The sequence below is a fragment of the Ochlerotatus camptorhynchus genome, unplaced genomic scaffold (assembly GCF_037179485.1).
Source record: "Ochlerotatus camptorhynchus isolate MF236.1 unplaced genomic scaffold, CSIRO-AGI_Acam_v1.1 ptg000575l, whole genome shotgun sequence".
NCBI classification, from domain to species: domain Eukaryota; kingdom Metazoa; phylum Arthropoda; class Insecta; order Diptera; family Culicidae; genus Ochlerotatus; species Ochlerotatus camptorhynchus.
Window position 1 is genome coordinate 149,331 of NW_027041056.1, and position 13,118 is coordinate 162,448.

Consider the following 13,118-nt stretch of genomic DNA (forward strand, 5'->3'; position numbering starts at 1 on the left):
AGAACAGTTACAGACTGTCTTGATATCTGACGTCCATTCTCTGAAAGTTTATGAAAAGTCTCCCTTACAACCCACGAAGCGATGGACAAGCAGAGAGGATGGTAAGGTTTATTAAAGAAGTATTCAAACAATATTTAATTTATGCGCTGATGCAAGCTCGCCGATGGTTGAAAGCAAAATTTGTCAAGAGATTGTCCACAAATATTTTTCAGGCTTCACTCGGCGGGCGCCCACCGGCAACAGGAGGTCGTTTGAAGATAAACGCTCTAATCAAAGCAAGATCGAAGAAGCGTAAGATGCCACCAGCTCCTACTACCAGGCGATCGAAACGTAGAGACTAACGAAAGTGTGCAACAAAGGTGAAATGTAAACTGCACGAAAGGCTACCTATATAAACAGTAGGCTGGGACTCGGATATATGAAAAAAAAAAAATAATTCTCGTTCCAGTATGATTTCCGGTGGTCTTCTGGGTCCTAGAATAACTGTGTAAAATTTCAGGTCGGTCGGTGGAACTATATTTTAGCGCCAGCAATTTTAATTTTACATAGGATTTTCTATGGGAAAACTTACTTTTTCAAATAAAAATCTGGTGAGGTCACCCATAGTCCTCTAAAAATAAATCAACCCATATACTTCCTAGGAAATTTTACAAGGAAACTTTTCTTTGAACACCGCAAAACGATCCGACGCTTGTGGAAAAAGTAATTAAGCCATTACTGATTGCTAACTAAACGAACTGCTAATTATTCTTTTTTCTAGCAGCACTGCTAGCTGCCGCCTGTTGCTGTCTACGCGAGGCAGTCACGTTGTGTGGGGGTTCACTCAGCATGGAGGAAAGCCAGTAACATGCTCAAAGAATCTTCGATTTTGATGAAACTGTACACAGGTCTCCGGTACTATGTAAAATCCTATGTAAAATTAAAACCGCTGGCGCTAAAATATAGTTCCACCGACCGACCTGAAATTTTACACAGTTATTCTAGGACCCAGAAGGCCCCCGGAAATCATACTGGAACTGGAATTTGAATTTTGTCCCACCCTAATAAACAGTCTGAATAAAGCTATGAGCTGCTCACCCCAGGAGGCCTAGATTCAATCGCATCGGCGCCGCCGGGATGTTCTGAGGTATAACATCTCTGATCACGGCTTCCTTCGCAAGGGAAGTAAAGGCGTTAGTCCCCGGTTCATGAGTAGATGGGTCAATAGGTAGGGTCCAGATGTGGGATCTGTCTCCCTGGCGTCGGTAGCATTGGTGCTCAGCACAGAAAACAAGATCGACGGAAAAAAAAATAAAGGGAAAAAAGCAGCCCGTGTGATTTGTTTGTTCTTATCGTTCTAAGTAGCCCTTCGCTGTAATGATCTTCGGGAATGTTTTCTATCTGTATCAATGTGAAATTTTCTCAGCTGTAACTTTGCTGTAGATCGCACTGACTGAAAATAGCCATTTTATCTCAGAGCTCGACCAGGTGCAAACCTCGGTTTTCTACGTCTAAAACCGCATAAGACCAATTCCAACCTCTGGGCCAGCCAATCGTTAACGAGGTTTACAAGCTCGGGTCGAGACCACTAATCGTAAAGGAGCATAATAATTGCACAAACGGTTTCATCTGAAACTGAGTTCATGCTTTTCATGTAATTTTTGCTATTCCTTTCTATTTTCATTTCGCAGTGCACATGATGATTTTAAATCTTGTATAAATTGGTATAATAACCGTTAAAACATTTTGCCTACAGTACGCTCCTTATTGTTCGAACATGCTAAAATTAAATTTTCCTTTTTTTTTTCAATGCTTGGCCAATACAATCATTATTGACGTAATTCTAGCGGTTTTGTTTGAATACGTGGTGGGGTATTACATTGCTTTGCATAAAATCACTATTAGTATCACAATTTGTTTGAACCAATTATAAACATATTTGATGGGATGTTGGTGAAATGTCTCGTTTTTAAATATGGTGATTGCAAATGTGTTTGTGTAATAACTATGTATGTATGCACAACTATGCTACTTGCTGTTCTGACTCTGTATGATAATAATAAGGTTCGATGCCTCCGCCATTTAACCATTCATGGTCAAGCAATTGGTGTATTTTTTGTTCAATTTAACTTCACAACAAAGAAAACGCAACGTAAAAGTTTAACGTCCGTGCGCAGACAAAATGATATGGTTCAAAAGATCTGTCTGCAGGTTTGTGCCAAAGAGGAGTCTCAGAATGTTTTAGAATTTTTGCCCACAAGTTTACGGATTTTTACATTCCCACCCTCATGCATTGTAAAAATTATGTTTTATATTCAAATTTTCAATTAGTTAGATTTTTGATCTTAACACAAAAAAGGTAAGGGAATCCATCCTGAAGTTTTCACCAGTGAAAGATAAGAAATCTTCAAGTAGGGTAAGTGTGCCAGTTTTAAAACTAATGCTCCAGTTTTGTGCTCTAACATTGTAACAAAATAAATAATATAATGAATGAAAAAATCTGAAATTCAAGATAGCGCCAATTAGATGACAACTAGGGTTAAAAACTGGCACACTTATCATTCGAAAAAAATATAGAAAAAAAGTGATTACTTAGAAAATGGTTCTTTCGGTTTTTCTTTGCAATATATCCCCACCGCGAAAATTTTCATGGAAAACATTTTTCAAATTATATTTTTATGAATTTCTGAGATAATTTCACTTCATTATAAAACACTTGTTTTCCTTTGATTTGTTTTCCGTTGATCTGGTTTTCCGTGCTGAGCATCAAATACTACCGACGCCAGGGAGGCAGAGCTCCTACACCTGGACCCTACCTATTGACCCATCAACTCATGGACCGGGGACCAACGGCTTTACTTCCTTTCCGAAGGAAGGCGTGATCAGGGATTTTATGCCTCAGAAAATCCGGCGGCGTCGACTGGGATTGAACCCAGGCTTTTTGAGATGAGAAGCAATCACGATTCCCACTACACTGCTATAAAACAATCTAATAACTTAATTTTTTTCCAGTGATATAAAAGAAACTTGATATGTGACAAAACCGGATACATTACTAACTTTAATCAAACCAAAAGTAACCGAGAACATTGGGATTGAACCCCGAACAACCGATATGAGAGGCTTAGTAACCCTAAACCACAGATGCGTTGGGAAAATGGATGACTTAATCATGTTGCGTGTACTCCTAGGGTAAAGCGTATATAACTTTATCATGTTGTTTTGTTTAAATAGTGTTCAAAAGTTAAGTGCCATAAATACCTTAAAAAAGCGTTTAAAATTGTCTATTGGTAATCACATATTTTAACACGCTTTTATGTGGATAGACATGGATTAAACGTGATCCTTATTCATGTATACGATTGACATTATGATCATTTCCAAATGAACGCCTAATAGTTACATTGCATTTACTTATTTTGACATTTATGGTCAGATGTATTTTTTTGGAACAAAGTCACCCCTCATAAAGAATTTCAATGGTTCAGTTTTTATAGATCTTTTGTAAAATGAGATTTTGATTTAAATCAACCATCTCTTCAACAGTTGTAAATATAATATTGATGAATATATTCGCATGCTTAAAACTAATTTCCTCGCTAAAATGTGAATTTGATAAGGAACGGAACATAAAATTGTGTGTTTTTGGCTCAATTTACCCCCCAACTTACGGTATTATCCTTTTTTTGGGCGTTCATCAAGTGCACCAGCACGTCTGTTGGAAGTTTAATAATTCGCGGGTCACGACTGCGTGTATTGTTTGCCATGTTAAATAGCCCAAAAATATTAACTATTAAACAAAACTAAAATCTGACTGCATTGACACCCTCTTGTGTGCAATATATAATTTCAAATACTTTTTGATGAATTTCTACTGATGTTTATTCCTTAAATTCATAAATCCACTAATAAGCTAAAGCTATGCAAATATGCTAATAAAGATCATGTGTCAAATAAGCTGTGCATGCATAACATAATTATAATCCGTTGCGTTTGGCTTTTCAATATCAGCAATCTTTAGTAAAAATAAATTTAACGTTCTTTAATAAAACGGTAAAGTTTTCATTTGATTCACATGATCAAAATATTAGGATAGTACTGTACGATTCTTGTTGTCAATTATACCAGTACCAGCAATGCCAGATTGAAAGAAAAATATTAAATCCTAGTACACAGTTGGATTAAAAACTGCTAAAGCCACTATGTACTGATGAGCATACAAATGTTACATGTAAAAGTAACATGACAACATTTATTTAATTGTTTCATTGAATTATTCGAACAAAAAAATCAAAGGCATTAAGTAAAGGAAGGTTTTAAATGAAAGATATGATTACGGTTTAAAATTAGTGTTATTATCGATCGACGAAGGCATCACTGGATACCGAGACGACAGTCTCGAGACTGTAAAGCAAAATCGTGATGACTATGGAATGGAGTTAAAAATTCTATCGTACGAAGAACTTTACGGGTGGACTATGGACAAAATTGTAGATAAAATAGGAAGGTCTAACAATTGCACATTTTGTGGAGTATTTCGGCGTCAAGCATTGGACCGAGGAGCTCGTTTAATGCGAGTGGATTGTGTAGCAACCGGGCATAACGCAGACGACATAGCGGAAACAGTTTTGATGAACATACTTCGAGGAGATACTGCACGCTTGCGTAGGTGTTGTAACATAAAGACCGGAGGAAAAGATGCAGATTCTATTCCGCGTGTCAAGCCCCTGAAATATGCATATGAGAAAGAGATAGTAATGTACGCGCACTTTAAGAAGCTAATTTATTTCTCCACTGAATGCGTTTTTGCACCAAACGCATATCGTGGCCACGCAAGAGCTTTTCTTAAAGATTTGGAGAAAATAAGACCATCAGTTATAATGGATATAATCCACTCAGGAGAACAGTTATCTTTTAAAGATACCGTGAAAGTACCGTCAAGAGGAACATGCAATAGATGTGGTTTTGTGTCGTCGCAACAACCGTGCAAGGCTTGTGTACTATTGGAAGGACTGAATCGTGGGCTCCCAAAATTAGGCATTGGGAAGAAGTCCAAAGCGAACAGGATGATCGCTGCTCAAAATAGTTTGAGGCAAAGCGCAAGCTTAGTTAAGGATGATTTCTAGCACTCCTAAGAAATTATTTGAAATCTGTACACCTCATACAAAACGTATACATTATATGTACGGATTACGGTTCTGTACGGTGAATATGTACATTGTAGTATTTCATTAATAAAGCGATCCTAACCTAACCATTGTTTCATTATTGTCTACTAATGAGTTATTTTATTCGAAATGTCCCATTGAGAACAGTTACAGACTGTCTTGATATCTGACGTCCATTCTCTGAAAGTTTATGAAAAGTCTCCCTTACAACCCACGAAGCGATGGACAAGCAGAGAGGATGGTAAGGTTTATTAAAGAAGTATTCAAACAATATTTAATTTATGCGCTGATGCAAGCTCGCCGATGGTTGAAAGCAAAATTTGTCAAGAGATTGTCCACAAATATTTTTCAGGCTTCACTCGGCGGGCGCCCACCGGCAACAGGAGGTCGTTTGAAGATAAACGCTCTAATCAAAGCAAGATCGAAGAAGCGTAAGATGCCACCAGCTCCTACTACCAGGCGATCGAAACGTAGAGACTAACGAAAGTGTGCAACAAAGGTGAAATGTAAACTGCACGAAAGGCTACCTATATAAACAGTAGGCTGGGACTCGGATATATGAAAAAAAAAAATAATTCTCGTTCCAGTATGATTTCCGGTGGTCTTCTGGGTCCTAGAATAACTGTGTAAAATTTCAGGTCGGTCGGTGGAACTATATTTTAGCGCCAGCAATTTTAATTTTACATAGGATTTTCTATGGGAAAACTTACTTTTTCAAATAAAAATCTGGTGAGGTCACCCATAGTCCTCTAAAAATAAATCAACCCATATACTTCCTAGGAAATTTTACAAGGAAACTTTTCTTTGAACACCGCAAAACGATCCGACGCTTGTGGAAAAAGTAATTAAGCCATTACTGATTGCTAACTAAACGAACTGCTAATTATTCTTTTTTCTAGCAGCACTGCTAGCTGCCGCCTGTTGCTGTCTACGCGAGGCAGTCACGTTGTGTGGGGGTTCACTCAGCATGGAGGAAAGCCAGTAACATGCTCAAAGAATCTTCGATTTTGATGAAACTGTACACAGGTCTCCGGTACTATGTAAAATCCTATGTAAAATTAAAACCGCTGGCGCTAAAATATAGTTCCACCGACCGACCTGAAATTTTACACAGTTATTCTAGGACCCAGAAGGCCCCCGGAAATCATACTGGAACTGGAATTTGAATTTTGTCCCACCCTAATAAACAGTCTGAATAAAGCTATGAGCTGCTCACCCCAGGAGGCCTAGATTCAATCGCATCGGCGCCGCCGGGATGTTCTGAGGTATAACATCTCTGATCACGGCTTCCTTCGCAAGGGAAGTAAAGGCGTTAGTCCCCGGTTCATGAGTAGATGGGTCAATAGGTAGGGTCCAGATGTGGGATCTGTCTCCCTGGCGTCGGTAGCATTGGTGCTCAGCACAGAAAACAAGATCGACGGAAAAAAAAAATAAAGGGAAAAAAGCAGCCCGTGTGATTTGTTTGTTCTTATCGTTCTAAGTAGCCCTTCGCTGTAATGATCTTCGGGAATGTTTTCTATCTGTATCAATGTGAAATTTTCTCAGCTGTAACTTTGCTGTAGATCGCACTGACTGAAAATAGCCATTTTATCTCAGAGCTCGACCAGGTGCAAACCTCGGTTTTCTACGTCTAAAACCGCATAAGACCAATTCCAACCTCTGGGCCAGCCAATCGTTAACGAGGTTTACAAGCTCGGGTCGAGACCACTAATCGTAAAGGAGCATAATAATTGCACAAACGGTTTCATCTGAAACTGAGTTCATGCTTTTCATGTAATTTTTGCTATTCCTTTCTATTTTCATTTCGCAGTGCACATGATGATTTTAAATCTTGTATAAATTGGTATAATAACCGTTAAAACATTTTGCCTACAGTACGCTCCTTATTGTTCGAACATGCTAAAATTAAATTTTCCTTTTTTTTTTCAATGCTTGGCCAATACAATCATTATTGACGTAATTCTAGCGGTTTTGTTTGAATACGTGGTGGGGTATTACATTGCTTTGCATAAAATCACTATTAGTATCACAATTTGTTTGAACCAATTATAAACATATTTGATGGGATGTTGGTGAAATGTCTCGTTTTTAAATATGGTGATTGCAAATGTGTTTGTGTAATAACTATGTATGTATGCACAACTATGCTACTTGCTGTTCTGACTCTGTATGATAATAATAAGGTTCGATGCCTCCGCCATTTAACCATTCATGGTCAAGCAATTGGTGTATTTTTTGTTCAATTTAACTTCACAACAAAGAAAACGCAACGTAAAAGTTTAACGTCCGTGCGCAGACAAAATGATATGGTTCAAAAGATCTGTCTGCAGGTTTGTGCCAAAGAGGAGTCTCAGAATGTTTTAGAATTTTTGCCCACAAGTTTACGGATTTTTACATTCCCACCCTCATGCATTGTAAAAATTATGTTTTATATTCAAATTTTCAATTAGTTAGATTTTTGATCTTAACACAAAAAAGGTAAGGGAATCCATCCTGAAGTTTTCACCAGTGAAAGATAAGAAATCTTCAAGTAGGGTAAGTGTGCCAGTTTTAAAACTAATGCTCCAGTTTTGTGCTCTAACATTGTAACAAAATAAATAATATAATGAATGAAAAAATCTGAAATTCAAGATAGCGCCAATTAGATGACAACTAGGGTTAAAAACTGGCACACTTATCATTCGAAAAAAATATAGAAAAAAAGTGATTACTTAGAAAATGGTTCTTTCGGTTTTTCTTTGCAATATATCCCCACCGCGAAAATTTTCATGGAAAACATTTTTCAAATTATATTTTTATGAATTTCTGAGATAATTTCACTTCATTATAAAACACTTGTTTTCCTTTGATTTGTTTTCCGTTGATCTGGTTTTCCGTGCTGAGCATCAAATACTACCGACGCCAGGGAGGCAGAGCTCCTACACCTGGACCCTACCTATTGACCCATCAACTCATGGACCGGGGACCAACGGCTTTACTTCCTTTCCGAAGGAAGGCGTGATCAGGGATTTTATGCCTCAGAAAATCCGGCGGCGTCGACTGGGATTGAACCCAGGCTTTTTGAGATGAGAAGCAATCACGATTCCCACTACACTGCTATAAAACAATCTAATAACTTAATTTTTTTCCAGTGATATAAAAGAAACTTGATATGTGACAAAACCGGATACATTACTAACTTTAATCAAACCAAAAGTAACCGAGAACATTGGGATTGAACCCCGAACAACCGATATGAGAGGCTTAGTAACCCTAAACCACAGATGCGTTGGGAAAATGGATGACTTAATCATGTTGCGTGTACTCCTAGGGTAAAGCGTATATAACTTTATCATGTTGTTTTGTTTAAATAGTGTTCAAAAGTTAAGTGCCATAAATACCTTAAAAAAGCGTTTAAAATTGTCTATTGGTAATCACATATTTTAACACGCTTTTATGTGGATAGACATGGATTAAACGTGATCCTTATTCATGTATACGATTGACATTATGATCATTTCCAAATGAACGCCTAATAGTTACATTGCATTTACTTATTTTGACATTTATGGTCAGATGTATTTTTTTGGAACAAAGTCACCCCTCATAAAGAATTTCAATGGTTCAGTTTTTATAGATCTTTTGTAAAATGAGATTTTGATTTAAATCAACCATCTCTTCAACAGTTGTAAATATAATATTGATGAATATATTCGCATGCTTAAAACTAATTTCCTCGCTAAAATGTGAATTTGATAAGGAACGGAACATAAAATTGTGTGTTTTTGGCTCAATTTACCCCCCAACTTACGGTATTATCCTTTTTTTGGGCGTTCATCAAGTGCACCAGCACGTCTGTTGGAAGTTTAATAATTCGCGGGTCACGACTGCGTGTATTGTTTGCCATGTTAAATAGCCCAAAAATATTAACTATTAAACAAAACTAAAATCTGACTGCATTGACACCCTCTTGTGTGCAATATATAATTTCAAATACTTTTTGATGAATTTCTACTGATGTTTATTCCTTAAATTCATAAATCCACTAATAAGCTAAAGCTATGCAAATATGCTAATAAAGATCATGTGTCAAATAAGCTGTGCATGCATAACATAATTATAATCCGTTGCGTTTGGCTTTTCAATATCAGCAATCTTTAGTAAAAATAAATTTAACGTTCTTTAATAAAACGGTAAAGTTTTCATTTGATTCACATGATCAAAATATTAGGATAGTACTGTACGATTCTTGTTGTCAATTATACCAGTACCAGCAATGCCAGATTGAAAGAAAAATATTAAATCCTAGTACACAGTTGGATTAAAAACTGCTAAAGCCACTATGTACTGATGAGCATACAAATGTTACATGTAAAAGTAACATGACAACATTTATTTAATTGTTTCATTGAATTATTCGAACAAAAAAATCAAAGGCATTAAGTAAAGGAATGCAAAAAATATTATCACACATGCAACGAATCGAAAAGTCTGGGAAAACTGGCAACAAGGCGCCACTGATTTGCTTTTCATTCTGTGGTAGAACTTTAATTGACCACGTTTATTCCAATTTCGATTCCATTTGTTCAGTTGCGGATACTGATTTGAAAATAACCGATCATGAGACCTTAGTGATTAATGTCTTAGACCATGTTAACGATAACGATAACCTGTAAAAATTTTCTACCTTGTTCAACTCTTATTCCTCTTCGATCCTTGTTTGGACCCTACCCGAGGTAATCCTTCTTGGATATCGATTTGGAAAATTCCTCTTCGATCCTTCAGATTCTTATAGTAATCTGCTTGGAAGTCGATTTGGATAAAAATTTACTGCCGCCATGGCGCCTAAACGCAAAAGAAAGGGGCAAACTGTTGACCCCCCTTCTGATGAAATTAATTTGAGTAATCAATTTGATTTGCTCACGGATGATGAGAATGATCCATCGTCCAAGAAAAATTCTAGTAAACTTTCCCGGCTTAATGCCAAGAAGGAAAAGATTCCCCCTATTGTGATAACCACTACCGATTTCCATGCTCTTCGCATGGAACTTTTGAATTTCGTGAAAGTTAAGTTTTCACTACAAATTGGACGTCGGGGTGAATGCCGTGTATTGGCTGAAACCTTGGACGGATTTAAATGTCTTCTCAAGTATCTTACTGAGAAGAAGCACAAATTTTTTACTTACGACACCAAAACTGAACGTGTGTTCAAGGTTGTCATGAAAGGACTGCCCAGTGGTGAATCCCTGGATCAGATCAAAGATGAACTGGCAAAATTACTTGGAGTTGTGCCACTCCAAGTAATCAAAATGAAAATGAAATCCCGTCCTGGCGATTCGCGCAACGGTATTTCTAATGATTTTTATTTAGTTCACTTCAAGTCTAGTGAACTAAACAACCTTAAGGCCTTAGAAAAAGCTAGCCTTATGCTCCATGTCCGAGTGAAGTGGGAACACTTCAGGAAGACTGGAGGAAATTTCCAAAACCTCACCCAGTGCCGTAAGTGCCAGGGATGGGGTCACGGAACTAAAAATTGCTACATGCCAGCTAAATGCATGAATTGTGGTGATTCCTCTCACGCAAAGGACGACTGTCCTGTGAAGGAAGATCCTAAGAAATTTAAATGTTCAAATTGTGGTGAAAACCACAAATCCAATTTTTGGGAATGTAAGACTCGCAAAGCGATCCTACAATCTCGTTCTAACCGACAGGTAGGAAACGCTCCACGTTTCCGACCAGGTACAAATTCCTCTGCTGTTAACAACGGTCAGCGAGGAACAAATTCTACATTCGTACCCGTAGGTACAAATATCTCCCCTGCTTCAAATGTTTCATCTGTACCTACTCCCCTCGCTGCTAACAATGTTCAGCGAGTTAATGGAGCTACCTATGCTGCTATTGCAGCGGGTAGAAATCAAAATACTAACCAACGTTCTAACGGAAATTTTGACAATTTTGACTTAGGAAGCATTACTGCCCCCAAAATGGAATTTTTACAGAATTCATTAATTGACATGATTTCTGATATGCTTAAATCTAACTCCATGTTTGATGCTATTCAAACTGGAGTAAAATTTGCAAATAATATTGTCATGACTTTAAAATTCAGTAATGGATTTTAAAGCATTAAATATTGTAAATTGGAATGCTCGATCTCTTAAAGATAATGAAGACGAGCTATTTAATTTTTTAAGAGTTCATAACGTGCATATTGCCGTTATAACTGAAACGTTCCTTAAACCTGCCCATAAGGTTAAGAAGGACGCAAATTACTTGATTTATAGAAATGATCGTCTTGATGGACCCTGTGGTGGCGTTGCCATCATTATTCATAGACGAATCAAACATAAAATTCTTTCTTCATTTGAAACCAAAGTTTTTGAAACTTTGGGAGTTTCTGTTGAAACAAAATTTGGACAACTTACGTTTATAGCTGCCTATTTGCCATTCCAATGCGTAGGCCAGCAAAAGAATTTTCTCAAGGGTGACCTCCAGAAACTTACCCGTCATAGGTCTAAATTCTTCATTATTGGTGATTTTAATGCAAAACACCGCTCATGGAATAATGCTCAAAGCAATTCCAATGGTAATATTCTGTTTGATGATTGTTCAGCAGGTTATTACACTATTCAATATCCAAACAGCCCAACATGCTTTTCTTCTGCAAGAAATCCCTCCACTATTGATTTGGTCTTAACTGATTCATGTCAACTTTGTAGCCAATTGGTTACCCATGCTGACTTCGGTTCTGATCACCTTCCAGTAACTTTTGAAATATCCCAAGAAATAATTTGTAATCCCAACAGCTCTACTTTCAATTACCATAGAGCTGATTGGGAGCAGTATCGAACATTTATGGAATATAACTTCGATCCAAACATTCCTTTGCAAACCAAAGATGAAATTAATTATGCTCTTGAATCTCTGACTACTTCTATAGTTGAAGCAAGAGCTGCCTCAGTACCAAAATGCGAGGTTAAATTCGATTCAATTATAATAGACGATGATCTTCAGCTCTTGATCCGTCTTAAAAATGTCCGTAGGAGACAATATCAAAGAACACGCGATCCTGCCATGAAAGTTATCTGGCGGGATTTGCAAAAACAAATTAAAAAGCGATTCTCTGCCCTGAGGAACAAAACTTTTGAAAATAATATTTCTAAATTAGACCCGAGTTCCAAACCCTTTTGGAAACTCACAAAATTTTTGAAAAAACCTCAAAAGCCTATTCCAGCGCTTAAAGAAGGTGGTAAAATTTTGATCACAAATTTGGAAAAAGCTCAGAAACTTGCTAAGCAATTCGAGAGTTCCCATAATTTCAGTTTGGGTCTTACTAGTTCTATTGAGAATCAGGTTGCTCGGGATTTTCTGAATATTTTCTCTCGGGAAAATATTTTTGATGATTCCTGGGGGACTGATTTGGACGAAGTAAGGTCTATAACTAAAAAATTTCAAAATATGAAAGCTCCAGGTGATGATGGAATTTTCTATATCCTCATCAAAAAACTCCCAGAGAGTTCCTTGTCTTTCTTGGTAAAATTATTTAACAGATGTTTCCATTTGACATACTTTCCTGATAAATGGAAAAATGCAAAAGTTGTTCCAATTTTGAAGCCGGATAAAAATCCAGCTGAAGCTTCTAGCTACCGTCCAATAAGTTTGCTTTCTTCAATAAGTAAACTTTTTGAAAAGATAATTTTGAATAGAATGATGCTTCACATCAATACGAACTCAATTTTTGCAGATGAGCAGTTTGGATTTCGCCATGGGCATTCAACTACTCATCAACTCTTAAGAGTTAACAATTTAATTCGTTCAAACAAATCTGAAGGCCACTCAACTGGAGTTGCTCTTCTAGACATAGAAAAAGCATTCGACAGTGTTTGGCATGAAGGTTTGATTGCTAAATTGAAAAAGTTTAATTTTCCACTTTATATTATGAAATTAGTTCAAAATTATTTAACTGACAGAACTCTTCAAGTAAATTATCAA

At 37.0% G+C, this 13,118-nt stretch overlaps 1 protein-coding gene across 1 annotated transcript; it reads left to right on the forward strand.

The window, feature by feature from the left end:
• The first annotated feature begins 81 nt into the window (after positions 1 to 81).
• LOC135713652 (cytoplasmic tRNA 2-thiolation protein 1-like) lies at positions 82 to 5,223 on the forward strand. Its single transcript, XM_065236795.1, has 2 exons — positions 82 to 101; positions 4,289 to 5,223. The coding sequence occupies exons 1-2, from the start codon at positions 82 to 84 to the stop codon at positions 5,103 to 5,105; spliced, it is 837 nt and encodes a 278-aa protein (XP_065092867.1). The 3' UTR covers positions 5,106 to 5,223.
• Positions 5,224 to 13,118: the final 7,895 nt, after the last annotated feature.

Bases quoted from the DNA above. Each gene is read 5' to 3' on its own strand.
- LOC135713652 (XM_065236795.1), top strand. From the start codon at position 82: ATGGACAAGCAGAGAGGATG. The intron at 102-4,288 runs GTAAGGTTTATT...CATTAAGTAAAG, and splicing joins ATGGACAAGCAGAGAGGATG to GAAGGTTTTAAATGAAAGAT.